Source organism: Asterias rubens, chromosome 3 (genome assembly GCF_902459465.1).
Source record: "Asterias rubens chromosome 3, eAstRub1.3, whole genome shotgun sequence".
Lineage (NCBI taxonomy): Eukaryota > Metazoa > Echinodermata > Asteroidea > Forcipulatida > Asteriidae > Asterias > Asterias rubens.
The window spans coordinates 4,262,641-4,284,056 of NC_047064.1; the positions used below are offsets into that span (position 1 = coordinate 4,262,641).

The window sequence follows — 21,416 nt, forward strand, 5'->3', positions numbered from 1 at the left end:
GGGGCGCATGAACGCAAAGCCGCGGTGCATAAGCAACACGACTCCCCCGTTATTAGCGGGTGCTGACACGCTGCCAGTCACCCGTAACTGTTCTGCGACTGTGCGGGTGAGATTTGAAGTTCAACGACAAAATGAGAGTTTTATAGCCAAATAGAGACATACTTTGAGCTTTCGGTTGTCTGCTCAACAAAAAAATGTGGTTAGTTTATGTGCATATTATATTTAAAGCGTTTTGAAAGTTTGATTTCTAATTAAAGCCGTACAAGATTAGGGAACAATTTAAAATGTCTCACGCAAAATAACCATTGACTTAAAAACTTCTAAATTCTTAAATGATAGATACCAAACTGTAACTATAACAAATTTGATCTGCCTTAGGATGTTCATGGAAATATGGGACGGTTCGCACTATTTACCCCCCCCCAAAAAAAACAAATAGCTATATGAAACTTCTTAAATAAAAAAACCCAAAATGACACGTGGTAAATGCACAAAGTTATCGTCTTGTTACTCTATGTTCCGACCCATAGATCAATAACTATCCTTTTTAGGACCATTGTCTACAAGCTTTTCTTCTTACGTTCCCTCCAAACGATTTACATTATGTAACATTTTGTGATGCACTTTCTTTGGTTTAATATCGTGGACTGAAACTGGATAGCAAAGTCTTTCTCCAAGGTTAATCATTTCAAGTGATCAATTTGTTAAACAATTTGGCTACTCTACAAAAATTGGGAACCCCGCCATGATATCAATTTCAAAATGTCCAAAAATAATGTCCCCAACAAAACAGCTGTACTTCAGGTCTTAATATTTTGTGGAACAATAAATTACGTCTCCCCAACACAAAAATGATTTATACGCTAGCGAGGTCCAGGTACATGTGATATGGGTTTACAGCGAGCTCAGGAGGGACTTTAGCGGATGTTATTAATATTTACCAATTTCCGAAAACAAAAAGGAACAAACTGCTTACAACAATGGGGTGTGTTGACTGGGGGAAGAGGGGCGGGGGAACATACTGCTCTGTGTTCTTTTAAAGAGTACGATATATCGTAGTTTTTAACCTGGTTTTTATCACTTACAATCATTATCTTCGTCTTTTTAACTACTGTCGTGTAATATTTGAGTTTGATTATTATAGCCTACATAAAAAAAATTACATTGAATGAAAAACACTTTGGTCGTCAGTGTCATTTGGAAAAGAGAACAACTATGTAATAACAGTGTAGTAAGGTTTGCGGTATACACCACGTATGCCTACAGTACATGAAATCTCTGCTACGAAGTAGTACAAGTTATGGTTCTTTTCCCAAAAAGAAAAATCTAATACAATACGTAAAAAGACAATACTTCTCTTTTCCCATTAATGTTTAAACTTTCAGATTAAAGGCAGTGGACACTATTGGTAATTACTCAACATAATTATTAGCATAAAACCTTACTTGGTAACGAGTAATGGGGAGAGATTGATGGCATAAAACATTGTGAGAAACGGCTCCCTCTGAAGTGCCTTAGTTTTCGAGAAAAAAAGTAATTTTCCACGAATTTGATTTTGAGACCTCAGATTTAGAATTTGAGGTCTCGAAATTAAGCATCTAAAGGCACACAAGTTCGTGTGACAGGGGTGTTTTTTCTTGCATTATTATCTCGCAACTTCGACGACCAATTTTCACAGGTTTGTTATTTTATGCAAAACGCCATGTGTTCCAGAAACTGATAAATAAATCCCCCATTTTAAACAGCAATTTTGTTTTACCCTGCCAACAACTGACATCATATATCCGCGTTGACAACAACCTGCTGCCTGGCGCAATTCCGTTAAGATTTGACAGTAACAGGTCAAAGGTCAGACCCCAAAATGAAGGACTTGGAAATTGGTAGAGACATGCAGTCGACGGAGTGAACATCTGCGAGAGTTTTTTCTTTCTTGAACCATCTTGAACTGAGCACAAGTTTTGGTTCCCCTCTCAACGGAATGCCCACGGGAGCAGGATATTCACCGCTACGGGCTTACAAGAGAGTGCCTCGCAGCGACACTAGAATACAGGGGTCTACGTATTATTGAAGGTAGCCGCATTCTACATACGAACTATTCCTCCATGAACTATCTTAGTGGTGAACCAGCAGCCTACATGGGTCTTGTCATTTTAAACACTGCACTTTTTAAGTAGGCATATACAGGATTTATTATGGGGGGGGGGGGTGGAATTTTCAATGGGAGGGGTGAGGTGTGTGAGGTGGAAAGAGCCAGGTAAAACAATGGAATCGTGACGTTCTGAAATTGTCAAGTTCAGCTTTCCTTTCCTTTATATAAATCTGAATTTGAAATTCGAATCAAATAAAATCAAATTAAATTAAATCAAACAGCCTTCTAAAAGCCAAAGTCTGATCAACGCATACATTATTATATTACGCGAAGATTCGTCATCAAAACAGAATTTGGGACAAAACAGAATTGCAATCGTTAACTTTTAAAACCAATACTAGAAGCATGACATTGATTGTTGATAATGATCCTGGTTTTGCCGAAGGCAATTTAGGCCTAGCCTACATGTACTTTTCAAAAAAACTATTTTGTCCACAAATATTTACCGCGCATTCTTGCACGCCATTTTTGTGCTGCACTCTCGGAAGTGAAAGTAAACTGGTATCGTTTTACAGTATGCCCGGGTCACCCAGCCTTAGGGCATTTAACTGACCGATTTAATATTTTGACTCAAAAATTTACTTTATTTTTGTTTATTTCTTCTCTCCTCCTTCAAGGTTTTTTTTCTTCCTTCTTTTATTTCCAAGCTAGGATTAACCAGCAAGACAGACGCCTGGCTAGATTTGTTCCAAATAGTCTGTCATCGAGGATTAGTTCATGGATTCATTTGGCAGTATACATAGCAGCTAAAGCACCCCCTCGAAAGCTTTGCCTCCCCGGGTTGTCAGACTCCTGAAGAGTGTCTCTCTGACAGGCACACCAGCTCGACCTCGAGACAGACACATGGGCGAAATGGTTGGCCTGACAGTGTCCGAGTTTTACCGTCATGGGATGATTGGGACTGTAATAGTCACATATCAGTTCAATAAACAGATCACTTTTATATACCTTCTTAAAGTACTCTCTCATATATGCCTGCATCATTCCTGTGCGGATGTCGCTTGTAAATACTATTTCTTGAGACGTTTTTCAAACAACAACAATAAGTTGAAAGATAACCTTTTAAAGATTACAATTTTCGTTTGTTTTTACTCACGTATGTAAATACAACAAATTGTGTATTTTTTATTTGTTTCAACTCTAAAGACCAACACAGCCGGAAGTGAAAACACGACGGCCATTTTGAAGGGCGCCCACGTGGAACGCTACCATACCCGTTCCAAGGTTCCTCAACGAGCAACCAACTTCACTTGGTTGTATCTTCTCCTGGCACTATTCGCCAGTCTCCGCACAGTGGTACAAAAACGAAACGAGGTGCATAAAAACAGAAGAACTGAAAGTTACAGGAGTAAACAAACCGCCAATAATACTACAAAAGTGTCCTAACAACTCCCGCTGGATTACACATTGACTACCAAAACACTCCAAATGGTTGTACGGACACTATACCCCTGCAGCGTAAACCGTTAGAAGACGAGGCAGTGCGGTAAATACTGTATATCTACATTACACCTCGAAGGCACAAAACGATGAGTGATGACAACTTATGGAAATATCTCCACGATCTGAGGTTGACTTGTCAATTTCACAGAGCCCAGACTCGTATGAAGGAAAAGACATGTTGAAAATGAGGTTTTGAGTAATATTGTTTCCCCAGCACAAATATTAAGGGTGAATCACACATGAAAAAAGGTACACAACAGCTTTTACAAAAAACACGCATATTTTGAGAAGCACCAGGGCCCACTTTCATAAAGCTGCCAAGCACAAACATTTGCTTAACATGAAATTTCTTCCTTGATAAAAACAAGATTACCAACCAAACTTTAATTTGTTGCATATTGCTTGTTGCTGGCATTCAGCTGCTGTTTGCTTGTTCTGAAAATCACGTGGAAATTTGGTTGGTAATCCTGTTTTTATGAAGGAGGACATGTCATGCCCAGCAAATTTTTGTGCTTACAGGCTTTATGAAACTTGGCTACGACACACGCTAAGTGAACTCAATACTATTCGCGGTTGAGAGCCACTGCTGACAAAACAGTCTGACACTGAGATCCAGTTCTTATAGGAGGTACATTTTAATGCTGACAATCATGTCCACCTTTTGAAAGACGGTCCTAGAGTTGTAGATTCCAAGGACCTTTTTTGAACAGTATACTCTGAAATGCAAGAGAAGTAGATCCAAAACAGCCTGACTTATAGTGTAAACGCGCTTCTCCTTAAAAACATTAAAGGCATTAAAGGACACCTTTGGTATTTGTCAAAGACTAGTTTTCTCTCAACGTATTCACAAAATAACAAACCTGTGAAAATTTGAACTCAATTGGTCGTCGAAGTTACGAGATAATAATGGAAGAAAAAACAACATTGTCACAACGAAGTTGTGTGCTTTATACGTGCTTGATTTCGAGACCTCACGCACGAGGTCTCGAAATAAATTCAAATATTTTACTGAGAAATTACTTCTTTCTCAAAAACTACGTTACTTCAGAGGGAGCCGTTTCTCACAATTTTGTATACTATCAACAGATCTGCATTGTTCGTTACCAAGTTAGTTTTTATGCTAACAATTATTTTGAGTAATTATCAATAGCGTTCAGTGTCTTTAAATGGAAACGATATTGTATAGTGCGAGATAATTATCCCAAGCACCATGAACACTCCTGACCCAACTAACATTTCCACCATCAACATTCAACCACGAACCGAACATGGACCCAACAAATAAACGTAGTACGAGAGTTCATTCTCCGTAAAAGCATCTCAAGATAATGACAGATTTATGGCGAGAAGAAGAGGGGGGGGGGGGGGTAGGTCTACATGCCGCAGAATCAGTTCATTCACAAGGAGAGTGTGTACCATTAGACTTGATTCAAGTCTCGTTCACGTCCGAGAGGTCCCTGAGCCCTCAAAATGTAGCTATACTGTGGCACAATATTGGGGGAGTTTTCTGATGTAAGGCGATGGGACTAAAATAAATGAAAGGACTCTCACGGGATGGGACTTGAGTCAAGTCTAGTCTAGTTGGTATACATTGACCAGAGGTATAATTCCTAGCGACGATGGGGACTCGTATATTAACAGTTGATTCATGGAGGTGCAGCGGCGAGCTCGACTACCCCTCGCAGCCGCGGCTGAAAAATCAGAGATTGAATTCTCTCGAAGAAAAGAGAAAAGAAGAAAGAAGTTTACAGAGATCCTAGCCAGGGACGACGTCTGAAGCTTTCCATAGACGCTAGCGAAACTGTCCTTCGTTATTGATCTGATTGCCAATATAGTCATAAAAGTGCCAGAGAGACACATATTTGAGGATGAACAGCGCCCTGCCTGACTCCAGACGTGTTAGGCCGCAGAATCCAATAAACAACTCCTTTTAGACAAAATAAAAAAAAACAAAAACAAAAAAACAGCGCGGCGTTGATTTTTTTTTGTGCGTGTGCATTTTATTGGGGTTGACCTCACCATAAATTACGAAATACCGGGAAAAACCGACGCGAAATGAAAGTGATGGAAAGCCGAGTTAGTCCAGATCTAGTAATACATAGAAGTGGCCATGGGTTTGTGTATATAGAATCGAAGCTAAGGTAATACAAACAATGTTAAAGGCAGTGGACACTATTGGTAATAGTCAAAGACTACCCTTCACAGTTGATATCTCAACATATTATGCATAAAATAACAAACCTGTGAAAATTTGAGCTCAGTCGGTCATCGAACTTGCGAGATAATAATGAAAGAAAAAACACCCTTGTCACACGAACTGGTGTGCGTTTAGATGGTTGATTTCGAGACTTCAAGTTCTAAACTTGAGGTCTTGAAATCAAATTCGTGGATAATTACTTCTTTCTCGAAAACTATGGCACTTCAGAGGGAGCCGTTTCTCACAATGTTTTATACCATCAACCTCTCCTCATTACTCGTTACAAAGGAAGGTTTTATGCTAATAATTATTATTCTCAAGTGAGAATACTGGTCTTTGATAACAACCAAAGGTGTCCAGTGGCTTCAAGTCGGAGGGAAAAGAACACAATTGTAAAATACCTTCGTTCTGTTTTCTTAGTGATATCCTTTTTGTAAAAATTCAACCTTGAACAAGTGATAACAGAATCCAGTTTTACTATCGACATTCGACTGCTTAGGGCCTATAGCAATAGCAAATGTTCAGCATAAGAGCTTTAATAATTAACCATAAACATCTGAATTAATTTATAGTATTGGGAAAAACAAATGTAGTAATTTGGGCAGAAATTAGTGTTATTTTAACACCCTTGACAGGTATAAGTTTTAGTTCTTATTATCTAGCCAATTATATTATGTGACAACACCCATTGTCTTAATTTAACAATCCATAATTTTTTTTCAGTGAATTTAATATTTTTGTGATCGTAAAACACTTTTTTTTCCCCTGCGAAATGAAAAGCATGAATGGCTAGGCTAATGGACCAACAAAGTAATAATAAAACTGTCAAATAAACAAACCATAAACCATCATTAATATTTTGTCTTTAAATTAACATAAGGCTAGGTTGAACGAGCGGTAATTACAGGCCAAACCAACGGTGTTAAGTAGCAATCACCGCTACGCAATCAACGCTATAGGTGGGGTTTCTGCTTGCATAAAGCGGCATAAAGTCACTAAAGCGGCATTGAGTCGCTATAAGCAAAAGTAGGACCCTCATTGGTATCTTATGAACCACTAAGCATAGACCTACTCGGTATCATCCTGCATTTATAATATAGCTATGTGAAGTGGCAAATCACCGCTATAACGCAAATCCACGCTATAGTGAAACAAAGGTGGGGTTTCTGATACGCATATAGCGGCATAAAATCGCTATAGCGGCAGAAAGTCGCTATAAGCGAAAATAGGACCATCATTGCTATCTTATCAACGACTAAGGTAACACGATACAACGCTGCATTTACGAAAGCTACTTACGGACCTACAAAGTAATATCCACCGAGGGGCCAGATCCATTATATACCCGAAAGAAATATGAGAAATATGGATTGCCCCAGGTAACGAAGTGCCGTTTCGACCCAGTTCCGTCATCTTGAGAGAGACAAATATCTAAGACACGGAGGGAAAAGTTAAGAAAAGATTTTTGGCCCTGGGGCGGTTTGAGCGAGTCTTGTGACTTGACACATCTGGTAGGCCCTACCGTGCGGCTCACAGGGCACTGAGGGGGAAGATAGCGTCGAGGTTACGAGGATAGTAAAGGTTCACAGTTCTTGATGACCCTCGTACTTTTTTTCTTGTCTGGTGCCAAGATTGTATTTTTTTTTCTCTCACAAATTTCACACATGTTAAATCCCTCAAATAAGGGCTTTGGGATGCACGGACCAATAACATAAAACGTGTTCGACTTGTGTGAAGTGACTGCACGCGAAATTTAATTTTATGCCAAATTTTCTTGGAAGCTGAGAAATATTTGTAAAAAACAACAACTTCGGACCTTTCTTCGCTCAAACAAAACCCAAACAAATATTTAAACACGTTCAGAAACCACAAAACCAGGTAAAACCATTACATGTATTTTTACTGGAAAAGATTAAACCCACTTAGTTACTGTTTCACACATTAATTTTATATAATGTCTCTTGAAAATAGACATTGGCACGAACATACCCCCCCCCACGTCCCATAAAACCCCAAACAATCAGAAACAAAGGACGGAAATTGTTACAAACAAAGCGTTGCCCTTATGCACGTGGTCGTACTGTCGTTGTTATAGCGTCCCGTGTGCAGGCCAGGGCCGAGTTCGCAGCACAACAGACCTTGCTTTGAAACAAAGCCCAATTTTACATAGCTGCTTAGCGGCCGATTTTGTGCTTACTGCGCGATTTCCAGTTCCTAGCGCTGCTTACCGTAAGCACACGAAAAGGCGTTCTAACCTTTCGGTGCTTTTTGCACAAACATTAATGGGGTAACAATACAAATCCTGGGAACGCGCAAGATGGCCGCCTAACTTTCTTGCTAACCTGTGAAATACGCTTGAACCTTGGCAATTTTGTTCTACAACAGTAAGTAAGCACGACAATTTGCTTACCGTTATTTAGCTCTATGAAACTGGGCCCAGCTTACATGCAGCTAAACTGCTAAGTCAATTACATGCTAACCTGAGCCCAATTTCATAGAGCTGCTAAGCACAAAAATTTGCTCAGCATGAAATTTTTGCCTTGATAAAGAAAAGATTACCAACCAAATTTTCATTTGTTGCTTATCATGAAAATCGAGTGGAAATTTGGTTCGTAAACCTGTTTTTATCGAGGCAAATATTTCATGCTAAACAAATTGTTGAGCTTAGCAGCTCCATTAAATTGGGCCCTGATTGGCAATTAGTATGCTTACAAAATAAATTTGCTTTAGCAACTTTAGGAATCTGGTTCCCAGTATACGGCTGAGACGGTTGATAATATGACTTGCCACCTTGTCTGGTAACCTATTTACCGCTATGTGGTGATCACGGGGCCGCTAATTTCAACCTAAACAAGAGGTCAGTCTATTTCCCTGAAAGTCTCGTGAGATCACGTGAAGTCTGTTTATGTGAGCAAATGCAAGAAGGGGTGTACTCGGTGATCACTTTGATGACGTCATCGACAAGGATAAGGTACAACCTCGTTGTTATGGGGGATCGAAAATCAATCACGGTTGTTAGTGTCCATGAGGCCCACTGTACTCCGGTGCATTTTTTCTTGTGCAGAAAGTCACAACATGAGATTAATAATATAAAGTTTTCTCGAAGATGACAACCTTTCAAGTTTAACTGTTTCTCAGGTGGATCGGTGGCCGTAAAAATTCAAGCTGTTCTATAGAGATAACAACTATCACGAATTCATATTGTGTAAATCGGACCAGTGGACCCCCCCCCCCAGGAAAGTACTGAGTAAAAAGTGTTGTTACCGGTACGGCTTACTTTTATTGCATACACAACAAATTGTGGTTAGCTAATAACTTTTTCAGTGACCAGCCAGCGGGACAGGTTAGCTTGTCATTTCACCGCAGCTCGCCAGTTTGTTCAATATTAATCCAAAGTTCATGGTAAATAGGGATGCTTTTGCAAAACTGAAATAGTAGCCAGCTGGAGTTTTAACTGGAATTTGTCAAGTGGACCCACTGTCAAGGGAGAACGGTGCTGAAATCCTTGAAACATACACGGAAACCCATGTTGAATCCAACAAACGTTTCCGAATCGAAAACAGTGAAGGTTCCTGTACACTATACACATGGGTCATCATACATGATTGTTGTTAACGACAAAAGCAATATGTTACAAAAAGCTGTTCAGCAGAAAAAGGGGCTCGCATGATTTAACTGCTAACGTCCCTGCCACACCTTGAAGTTTTAGCCAGCGTATGCCGACGTAAGACAAATTATTTTGAAAAGCTGCACGGTATAATCAGAGCCTGCTCAACAAGTTTTTGTTCTGCTTAGTTTACCTGTTTATCTGCTAAGCGAAAAAATAGCGGGGTACCAGTTGGAAAAACTTAAGTCTGTCACTTTGGCTTGTGACCAGAGTCTGCCAACGAGGTTTTTCTGTACTTAGTAACTTGCTTAAGCTAAGAGGCTTGATGAACTTGTGCCTGTAAATTTCTTGTTTTTCTTTTAGCAAACAACATTGCTTGGCAGTTTTCCTTGCTAAGCTAACAGGAAGTAGGGCACCATACTTTATACCAATCTGGTTGGTATAGCCCTTTTCTGCTAAGCAGAATTGAATGGATAAAATTGTGCCATGGGAACTAACATTGACAGGAAGCAAACTGGGGTGGATTTCACAAAGAATTAGGACTAGTCTTATCTCCAGTTAGGACCAGTTACTCGTCCTAACTTAGGACACTCCATGCAATTTGTATATCTCCTAGGACTAGTCCTAAGTTAGGACAAGTCCTAACTCTATGTGAAATCGACCCCTGGTCACGCAAACTCATGTCCATGAACATGTACATTGGTACAACGAGATTCAGGGTATACATGATTGGACCTTTCCATGAATGTTTGTTAACAAATTTGTATTGCATTCAGTAACACAAACTAAGTTTAAAGGCGCTATAATTATTGGAAACTAGATGATTAGATTGAATGCTCTTCCACCGATACCAATATGCAAGTACCTTTAATCCGGTCGTTGCCTGGTGCAGGGATCGTATGCTTGATGATTATGGTGATCGGAATTGATGTACAATTTCATGTGTGAGGAGAGCAACGCATGTTCATATACCCATTGAGCTACAGGCCTATACCATAGGTGCATGCGTCCCCTGCGATTTGGACCGGGGATGGGTAAGGTCAAGGTGATTACCAACGCCCCCGACCCTGAACACAAATTATGAATATCGCTTAAAAAACAAGCCGAAGGTGAGAAAAAAGACATGTCTCTATAAATATCATTTCGCATTGGCAGTTTTTTTTACAGACAGTGTTGGTCTGGTAACACCAATGTATTTGGTCTTTGGTAATACATTACGTAAGTGCCACTTTATCTCTTTTTGGCAAATTTTCAAAAAGCATCCCTCATTGATCGCAGGTTCCTAAATCTGTTCAGAATAGTTCTCAAACAAGTAGGCCTATATCCTAGTCTCGTAGTGCTGTCTCAGAGGTAGTTTGTATAGGTTCAATATTAAGTCTTTTTCAATGGGTTATGGAAATACTGACATTGCACCATGCACATCTTCGGAAGAAAGGTGAATGTTACTTTAACTATTCTCGAATCATTAACGAACATCTGTGCACATTCATGCATGCAACATCACCGAGTAGAATAGCCGATGGTTCCACAATGACAATTTCAATGTCGGCGTCTCACATGTACTGGCATTAAAGAGAGGCATGTCCCTTTCTAGTGTACGAATAAGCCCCGCCCCTCGATTCTGAACAACCTCGAACCCGTGCGTTCTCCATATTTACGCGTTGAACTGCACTAGTTTTCCTCTGCCCTTTTATCCCGAGTAACGTAAATGCCCGCAGGAAAAAGGAATCGACCAGACAAGAAAAATAACCATGGCCGCTTTACTCTTTCGGGAAAGTGGATTGAATAAAGCTTCTGGGCCCAATTTGATATGGAGCTGCTTAAGCACAAACACTAGCTTAGGACTACAAAATTATGAAAAATCAGCTAAAATACCATTCTACATGTATCATTTGTGACTGGTATCCTCCTTATTGTTTCTTTATCAAAACCTTTTTAAGTATAAGACAATAATGCCTACTGTACAAAATGTAGCAGGGAAACCAGTTGTAAATCAGACACGTTGCCTGGCATTTTGGTTGGTGACCTTAAAATGTCATGAAGAAGCTGCTTAAGCAGCTCTATGAAATTGGCCCTGTTTTTTTACCTCTATAAGATTTGAGACACCAATTTTCGAAATGTTCCCTTTTTGGGATGATTTCTGATTGATATTCAATGTATTTTTATTCTTAGCAGTACATACCTTTCTTGTGATTCCCCTTCTCCAGTGATCCGTGATCCTCATGACTGCTGTCCATCAGCCCGTTACTTTGCGCCGTCGGGCTCGGCACCGACTCAGGCGACACGCTCCCTCCCATTTCTCGGACTTTTGACGCTTCAGCCATTGCCGAAGACGTTACAGTTAAATAGTCATTGCGTGCTGGATGACACAGTGTCATATTGGCCACGGTGTGATGGGCCGTACTACCCAAGTGGTCGGCCGTGCTTGGGACGTGAACGCCCGGCCAGTCATGCTGGTGCGAGTGGTACTGCGTCGTGGGTTGATGGGAGGGTTGATACGGTACGCTACCCAGCGGCAAGTAAGCACTTGTTATCGGTCGCTGTATGTCAACAAAATAATTGTATCATTTTAATTACAAATTTACAACATTGTTTGTTTCTAAGTGCATATATTGATATATCGAGGGAAATATTAAGTACAGATTAAAGCATTTATTGATAGAGTACATTGGCATAACTGAGACGCAAACATAAAGTATTTTAATTTTAAAATTACTAATTACTTTGATTAATTATTGTTGAGCCCCAGTCCTGTGAGGGTAGGTGACACAGAAATGTAGAGATACGTCGACAGCCTTATTAACAAGGTGTGCGGTCACACACTTTCGTGTCTCTCTCATAATATGACTTTTTGGTTTTGAATAGAAAGTTTTCAGTCCAGACTGAAAATATACTTTTCTCCTGAAGACAACAGAGCATACTTGTAGAAACGTAGAGTTGTTAAAGTGCATGCTATTTTCAAAACCACAACGACCCCGGCCAATGAGAAATTAAACAGGTATCTTTCAAGAGTGTTTTCCGACCAGATTATCTATTTATGCCACAAATGAATACAGAGGACAGAGGAGGGAACAAACAATCCCAGGGCAAAAAGTTAAATCTGCCCGTAAAAAGAGTAGAAAACCCAATCAAATTAAACAGCAGGTAACCATAGGTAAATTGAAAGGGAATGGAAGAACAGAAAACGGAGAATACCAAGTTAACATTAATGGCATTAGTACAAGGCAAATGATTTCCTCGATAAAACAAACACGTTGAACCATTAATGACGCCAAACTGTTTAGAATAATAGATTAGTTCCACGCAATTTGTAGCGTCACCACCGTGAACCATTCACCGCATTGCTCTTAAAGGGAACAATAACCGAACGTATGTTTCCGCTTATACAAAAAAAAAGACATTGTTCCTAGCCTCATTCATGTAAAATATAGTTAATGGCCTGACGTTTCGACCCTAGCAGAGTCTTTCTCGAAATGCTAAATGACACAATGTGCAAGTAGGCTAAAACTAAGTTTACCTGTTCATGTTTGTTGTGTTGTCATTTAGCGTCAAGCCATTAACTTTTTTTTGCATTTGTACCATCGGTCCATTTGGTTGGTAAGATGTTTGCAATAGCTAATTCTATAGTCTGATTCAAGTTAGAAAAACAAAGAAGAATGTGCTCCAGATAGTGTGACAATATCTATTGTCAAAGTTATGAACAAGTAATACCACGCCCGATATAACATCCCCCGGAGGGAGCCCCCCCCCCCCTCCATGGTCCTATAAACAAACTCTCTTCCCCTCGGGTGCAGAAGAGCACACCCGCCGAAAACCCACTCCAAAAACACAGTGAACTTGTGAAGGCACACGGCTATATCAAACACTGTTTTTGCCAAACAGTTTGATAAACAGAATCTTAATTATTTTGCTGCAATTTCTCTGCTGCAAGTTTTCAGGAAAATCAAACAAATCAAAAACGGATATGCTAGAAATCCAATAGTATCACAGTTTGACACACAGTGTAGTACAGCAATTTTTAACTTTCATATTACCTTTCATTGTCAACATTAGGCTTACAACAAGAGGCGCAACGTTTTGCTACCAGATTCTTTTCAAATGTCAACCAACAAAATACCCATATCTCGTCATACTTCAAACCACCGTTGACAATGGCAGGCCCATCAGCAAGCTATTGTTTTAAACTCACAACTTAGCACATGCGCAGTAGAGTGTATTGTTTGTCCTTGGTCTGGTGCCGGCAGTATGATTGCATGTTAGAACACATCCGGAGTCGTGGTTCGCGGCTTGTGTACTTTTACAAAGGCGACCTTCGTGGTTCAATCCACACGGCCATAAAAACTTCTGCTCTTCCTACTTCATTATTAATAAATCTCAATGAAACTTATTGCCCGCCAAAATAAGAAAAAAACTTGGTTTCCGGGGTTTTACTCCAGTGTTGTTGAGAACGAGGCCCGTTGCGGAATAAGCGGAGGAAAAAGCAGCGCCAGGGAGGCTGGGAGTACGACGGGTGTAGCCGGCGTCTTGCTCGGGCTTCGCACGCTTTACTCTGAAACCACGCACCCACGTGCTTTTGTACTTCAAAAATAGCATCTTACGCACCACTTTTTTTAAAGTTAATTTTAGCATTGGTAGACAAAAAAGGTGGTGGCAAAGGTGTGATTTGTCACTTGTGATTAAAGTCAGTGGACACTATTGGTAATTACTCAAAATAATAAAATCATAAAACCTTACTCGGTAACGAGTGATAGTATAGAAACGGCTCCCTCTGAAGTGATGCACTTTTTGAGAAAGAAGAATTTTCATCGAATTTGTTTTCGAGACCTCAGAGTTAGATTTTGAGGTCGCGAAATTATGCATTATGAAAGCACAAAACTTGGCATGGGTGTTTTTTCTTTCCTTGTTATCTCGCAATTTCGACGACCAATTGAGCTCAAATTTTCACAGATTTGTTATTTTATGATATTTGTTGATAGTTACACATTAAGTGAGAAGATTGGTCTTTGAAATTTTACCAAAGGTGTCAATTTGTCTTTAAGTAAATTATTGACTGAGCTTATTCTGACAGTTAGGCCTATCCATAAGTGATACAGTAAATATGATAAGCATTTAATACCCAAATTGTCTTCGATTGTACTGTGTTCAGTCGAGTTAATTTGGAACACTTCCAATGAAGACTATTTTCCATTCAGAATTTGCGTTTGCATACTTCCTCATTAGGAGTATTATTGTTGGCATATTATTAATAGAATTATGATTATACCAATATTTTGTATAAATCAATATCTATGTTTTATCCGACAATGTGAGCTTCGCCTACATAATTCGTAAATGCAGCTTGTATTAACTTAACTCTGTTATGTGGTAATTATACATTGAACTTGTACATATATAACTAAAATAACTCATATTTCCTTCTAAATGTTGTTGTATTTTAAGTATTTATTTAATGTATTTCAAATAACATCCCAGCACAAGCGCAAGAAAAGGAGGGATATGGTATTGCTGTTGATAACGAACAATATAGACCTATATTCCATAAAAGAAACGGTACAAAGACAGCAATTAAATAGACATTTATCACGCTGTCACCTACTTGGTCATGTGTTTCCAATTCATTCAAAACATTAATTGCGCACGGCACCAGACTATTACTTCGTCCAGCCTCAGTTTGGTTGCAATGAGTCGGAATGGAGTAAAATCAAGATGACCACACCGTGATAAAGGTCTATTATAGACAACAACACTGAAATAATAATATTGAGACATTAACCGAGAATGCATGATCATGCTGTGCCCGACGGTTCAATCCAATTGGCAGTGAGTAGACCCAAATTATTCCAACGCAACTTTTTTTTTTTTTTTTACGAATTGTAAATTATCTCATCTGGTCACAGTGTAGTAAGTAACTTTGTAAGCCGGGATCTGGAAAAACAGAGAGTCGTGAGAGTCTGAATCGGATGGAAATTACAAAACAAGGTGTTCAACCTACTCGCCCGAGACGGGTGTATAATGTGAATGGCAGATAAAACAAGGGTTTCCGAGAGATGTGTAATGTGAATGGCAGATAAAACAAGGGTGCCCAGACAAGAAAGCACCAGCACGGTGGCGCTGTGTAAAGCCGTGTTCAAATTGAGTGGCTACGGCTACGACTATGGCTATTGGACACGGCTACAATGTTGACGAATATTGGTCCAGCATAGTCACACGAGGCAACTTAAATTTGGTTGAACTCGTGAGGCTACCAATGGCGCTTGTATGCAAAAAGAAACACTTCTTTGACAGGACAGGAGTTCATTTTCCCAAAAACACCAATTAATGTAACTATCTGATCTGAAGACGAGTTGTCCACACTGTACTGTCCTTTAGTGGTTTATAATGTGATATAACACTTTGCTCAGCAATGCAGATTGAGAAAATAGAATAAGCAAACTGCTTACCAATACCAACAAACAATAATGTTGACAAACATTGGGCCAGCCTTGTCACACGAGGCATCTCAAACTTTGAGGCAACCAAGAAACACTTTTGACAGGACATGGGTTCGATTTTATAAAACGCTTATAATATTCATCTCAACACGAGTTGTCAACACATGCTCTTTGTGATTTGTATTGCGATATCAGACTTTGCTCAGCAATTAATATTGGGAAAAAATTTAATTAGCTGCAGTTGTAAACCGTTTACCAGGCAAGAGGACCTCTGTTTGGGTCGAAACGTCAGGCCGTCTACTATTTCTTGTGCATAAGATTGATAGGGGCCTACGCAGCTTATGAACTTAGGTAGCTCTTTGTGAAACTTGCCCCGGGAGCAATTCTTCCAGCAGTGTCTTGACTAACACCCGTATTTAGTGTCCAACAATTCAAATGTTAATGCCTTCTCTTCTTCGAGATTACTCGGGACTGTAAGTTGCGTCGTGTAAAATGGCTCTGAACTCGGATGTCAGACTAAAGGAAAAATATCATGCCTAAAACTACCGGGTTACTATACCGGGGTGGCTGTGAAAATTGAATCAAACTTGGTGGTGTGGTTCCTTGGATAAACGACGTCGAGGTCGATTAATCGATTAAATATTGTCTGGATTGATCTGTTTGTGTACTGTCCTTTCATCGATGTTGCAATTTGACACGAGAACCTAGTTCTCATGGTTGTCAGAACAACTGACAACGGTATAACATGTCTTGAAGAATGTGTTCATTAATGTATTCACTTATTACGAGAACTTAGTTCTTGTGGTTGTCAGAACAACTGACAATGGTATAACATATCTTGAAGAATGTGTTAATTAAGGTCTTCACTTATTGTCGAGAATGTATCATGCCTTAGCGGGAAAAAATCCCCAAACGACGGCTCAAATTGCAAAGTTACGTAAGGTTCCTGCTAAAGAGAACCTTTAGACTTTAAGCACGAATTTAAGCATTGTTTCGCTAGTTGATTGGTTGTTGTTTATGGTAAATAAGATGGATCGAATGCATGTACTAAATCCCCTCTCGCAAAGCATCCCAACGAACGTCAGACATCCCCAGAGAACATCCGTAGACCCCCCCCCCCCACTTCTCCCCCACACATTAGTACACCTTGGTCCTTGCCAAAATAAATACCACAGTGCAATAAAAACACATCAAAAGTACCGTTGCCACAAAATAAATTAAAGGAGGGACCATAAATCTTTTAAATAATAAAACTTCCGTTGGCTGCAAGTGCGTATGTGTCAGGAACGTTTACCGTCGGTGCGCGGCGAAGTCCGGGGCAAGTGTGGACGGCAGTTCGGCCCCGTCGTCGTCCCGGTGGTGGTGGCTTAACTGGGCGTCTCGTTAAACTATGTAATTACTTCATGTTTGCAAAAAAACAAAAGGCGAAATATTCCCGTAAACAGGTCCGGGAATCAGGTGGTTTTGTGGAAACCGTTTGCAATTTTTTCAATTTCTTTGAGAGATGGTATTCGAAGACAATTTTTAACGTTGCTGAGTTTAGCATCTTTTAATTAAAATGAAATTAGTTTAAAACGAAGACAATTGTGAAGAGACGGACGGGTCCACACTTTCCGCGAAATGTTCTTGAATATTGTGCCCTCACATAATCACTGTCCAAAAAGATATATAAAGAAACAATACATGCGAAAACTTCAGCTTATTTTCTGTCTAAACCAGTAAATTAATTGTGCTGTTGCGTTATGACAATTCGCAGTCAAGGTAATAAAACATCGCCCGTATAATAAGCAATTCTTGTCGAATTCGTTAGCGTATTCGCTGTGAAAAAGTCGCCATGAAAAGTACGTTTCACGTTAACGGGTAGAATCACGGAGTAAGGAATGCTCATTGGTAGAATATACATCATTGAGGAAAAGTATTTCCAGTCCTGCTTTTTTCAACCATCAAAACAGTGAAAACGGTATCAAATCACGATAAATATAATTTTGTCTTCGAGTTGTTCGACTTGGCAAATCAAGTGTTTGGGGAAAGAATCATTATTGCATGCTGTTAGTTTTCAGCAGGAAGTCACTCTTAGATAATTAGAGTTAGGGCCAAGTTTATACAAAGATTAAATAAACTTTCACTTTGGAAATCGCCTCTACTTGCTCGACCATTACTGGTCGTTTCGTTTATAATGATGTATTTCTTTTAATGTCTTCATGGTGTTGAAGTTGGGCCTTAAATGTCGTTTCAATAACATAAATGATTTGGCATAGGTCTGCGGAACATCTAAATAAATAAAGTTTGGGAATGTGAAATCTAAGTCAAAAGACTAGGAGTGTGTCTAATATATCGAGTCTGATATTCAAATCGTAAATTAATTTTTTTCTCTCTCAGTGATCAAACTACAAACTGGAAAGCATAAACATCCATCAGAAGAAAAACAACTTGGTGAAGCTCCATTTTGTTATGATTGTTTTGCTGATGGAATTGTATTTACGTTGTGTCAGCATGGAAGAATAAAATAAACCAAATAATTTCCAGGTTATTTGAAGCGAAATTACAAAAAGACAAGAAATAAGGTTTCCACTTAGAAAAAGAGCGTTTTGCCTTTGTACCGAAATAAATTTAAAACACTAAGAATTGTCGAGCAAATGAAACGTGCCGAAAGTTAAAAACCGCATGCAAAATTGTCAGCATGTTAACAAACTGCCTTTATTGTTGGTTGTAACCACAGAAACAAGCTTGTGCTTTTTTTTCTAGTATGAACTTCATATCAGTAAACTTTCAAAATAAACAAATTGCGTTTTCTATCCTAACTAATCCCATACAAAATGAAAAGCTTGTTACTTTCTCGAATCTAAAAAAAAGATAACTGAAACTTAAATCTAAAATTTGGGGTCCAATCGGCCACTTGAAATCGAGCCTCGCATAATTGTTTCGTTTTCCTTTTTTTCGCATAACAGAAAGCTATCGTCATGAAACAGGACTCCCTCATCAAAACTCCAGACGTGTAAGTCCACACTATACTAATCCAACCACATGAAATGAAGACCCTATTTTTATGATAGATACAGTCATTATCCACCTCTTTCCCAGGGACTTCATCAACAAAGAAAACCACCCCGAACATTTCATTTGAATTAAACACGGTTCACAAGTTTTCAACCTCGAGTAAAACGGATACTCAGCTTTCCTAATGGTCGTTTATAAATTATCCTTAATTAAGTTAAAACAACAGCAGTCACGTTTACAGACATTGGACACTATTGGTAATTGTCAAAGACCAGTCTTCTCACTTGGTGTATCTCAACATATGCATATAACAACAAACCTGTGAAAAAATTGAGCTCAATTGGTCGTTGAAGTTGCGAGATAATAATGAAAGAAATAGCACCCTTGTCACACAAAGTTGTGTGCTTTCAGGTGCGCGATTTCGAGACCTCAAATTCTAAATCTGAGGTCTCGAAATCAAATCCGTGGAAAATTACTTCCTTCACGAAAACTACGTCACTTCAGAGGGAGCCGATTCTCACAATGTGTTATACTCTCAACCTCTCCCCCATTACTTGTTACCAAGTAAAGTTTTATGCCAATAATTATTTTGAGTAATTACCAATAGTGTCCACTGCCTTTAAACAAGATATAAGTTTCTCTATGTGTCAGTTCTGCAACCTACATAAAAGTTTCCCTCACGAAAATTATTATCAAATGTCCGATATATGATGAATTTTTGGTTTCAGACATTAAAATTTGACAATCAAAGCGCGGCGAAGCTATTGAAACATTAGACACCAGTATCAACTAGATTAGGCTGTTCTCTCAAAATGCTTTATACGTTTTTATTGCCATTACCAAACGTACCCCTTTAAGGGTAGACAAAAAAGATCGGCCAATATTTGTCCTGATTTAATCCTATACTGTAATTCTTGTATGTGTTGTTCACGGAATTTAAAGGCACTGGCCAGGGGACACTATTGGTAGTAAAAACCTAACTTGATAACGATCAATGGAGAGCTAGTGATAGCATAGAACATTGCGAGAAACGGCTCCCTCGGAAACAACAACGTTTTTGAGAAGGAGGTTATTTCTCACTCAAATGACAAAATACTTCAGCTTAAGCCTTTTATCATGCATCTGAGAGCACACACATTTTGTTTGTACAACAAGAGTGCTTTTTCGTTCTGTTATTGCAACTTCGATGACCAATTTAGTCCAAATTTTTACAGGTTTGTTATTTAATAAATGATTTAGGATACACCAAGTGAGAATACTAGTCTTTGACAGTTACCAAACGTGTCCAGTGTGTGGGTTTGGGTGCTGCTAAAGGATTGTCTTTTTGCGATTGGACATTTTTTGTTGCCCTGTTTCATCAGTGTCAAGTTAATTGCAGCGGTGTGTTCCCGCGGGTTAAATCCCTTAGGTTACGGGTCTTACTCGCCAGCCACAGGCCTTGCATTTATAACAGAATACCACCACAGTTCCTGCTGTATATGGATTCTTGTCGTTGGTAAATGCTTCAAGGGGGCGTTTTTTGGTAAAGAATCCGTGGGCAGAAAGACTCTTGGATCCTAAACAGATGCCAGCCCAAAAGCCCTACTTAGGCGACCATGGCCCTGGACTTGAAAAAAAGACCATCAGGATAGATTGAAACCGGAAACATAACTCCCAAGTACAGAGAATGGTGGATCATGGAATTTCCTGCGCTCCAAACAGACACGGCATGTTGCAGTGCGTTGTTTGATTGAATCTGGGCCAAAAACAAAGTCTATAAGTCTCGCATTATAATGCCCAGCATAATCCGTAGTTGACAAATTGATGGTACGGAGAGACATGGACGAGAGTGGTGGAGACACGGGTAAATCGCGTCCAAGCCACGGCAGAGCCTACCTCAGTGTGTGCTCTTGATGATATAGGTCCCGGGAAAAACGGAATGAGCGCGTGTATTTATAAACTGGTGAAACTGTAAACTTCCAACATCTGTTTTTGTACTGAGTAGTATATACACGACCTTGTAATATCACACAAAGTGCAATGAATGGAGATATGGAATATTGCTACTGTGTTTCAGACACGGACTAATGAGCAAGTAATAATATACGACGAGTGCACAAAGACTGTACAATCCAAGTCTTCATCACCCAATAGGTATTAACGAAATGTTACCAACTTCAAATGTGACAACAATTTTTATAAAGAGAACACAGTCTCGCTGTCCTGCCTTTTAAAAATCATGGTAGCTTGTGCTACAGGGACATGCCACCCCCAAAACTAGCACCCTTTTTAATTGTAGGAATCATTTGCTGCAACTCATTTTCGCATGAAGCAATTGGAAACGGCACGAATCTACAAGTAAAAACAAATTACTGTAAAGTTGTTAACATATGGCTCATTGTCAATTTGTACTTGGGGTAACTCGGTTCATGAGCCAATATTAAAAAGTTCCAATAATGGGATCATTTGTGTTTACCTTTCATAGACAAATGCCCATGCAACAGTGAGTCACCACGTCTGTATACTTAAAACAACAATTGTCTTTCTGTGTTCTGTAATTCCAATCCATGATTGAAGCAATGCAATTTTTATGTTCTTTTTTGTTTCGCAATT

The 21,416-nt window shown here is 39.3% G+C and overlaps 1 protein-coding gene across 1 annotated transcript in view; it reads right to left on the reverse strand.

The window, feature by feature from the left end:
• LOC117288398 (homeobox protein MOX-1-like) overlaps positions 1 to 21,416 on the reverse strand; it is a 34,475-nt gene that overhangs the window by 11,866 nt on the left and 1,193 nt on the right. The window contains exon 2 of the mRNA XM_033769243.1: positions 11,579 to 11,936. Coding sequence (XP_033625134.1) covers positions 11,579 to 11,936 — 358 coding nt within the window. The remainder of the gene's footprint in view (positions 1 to 11,578; positions 11,937 to 21,416) is intronic.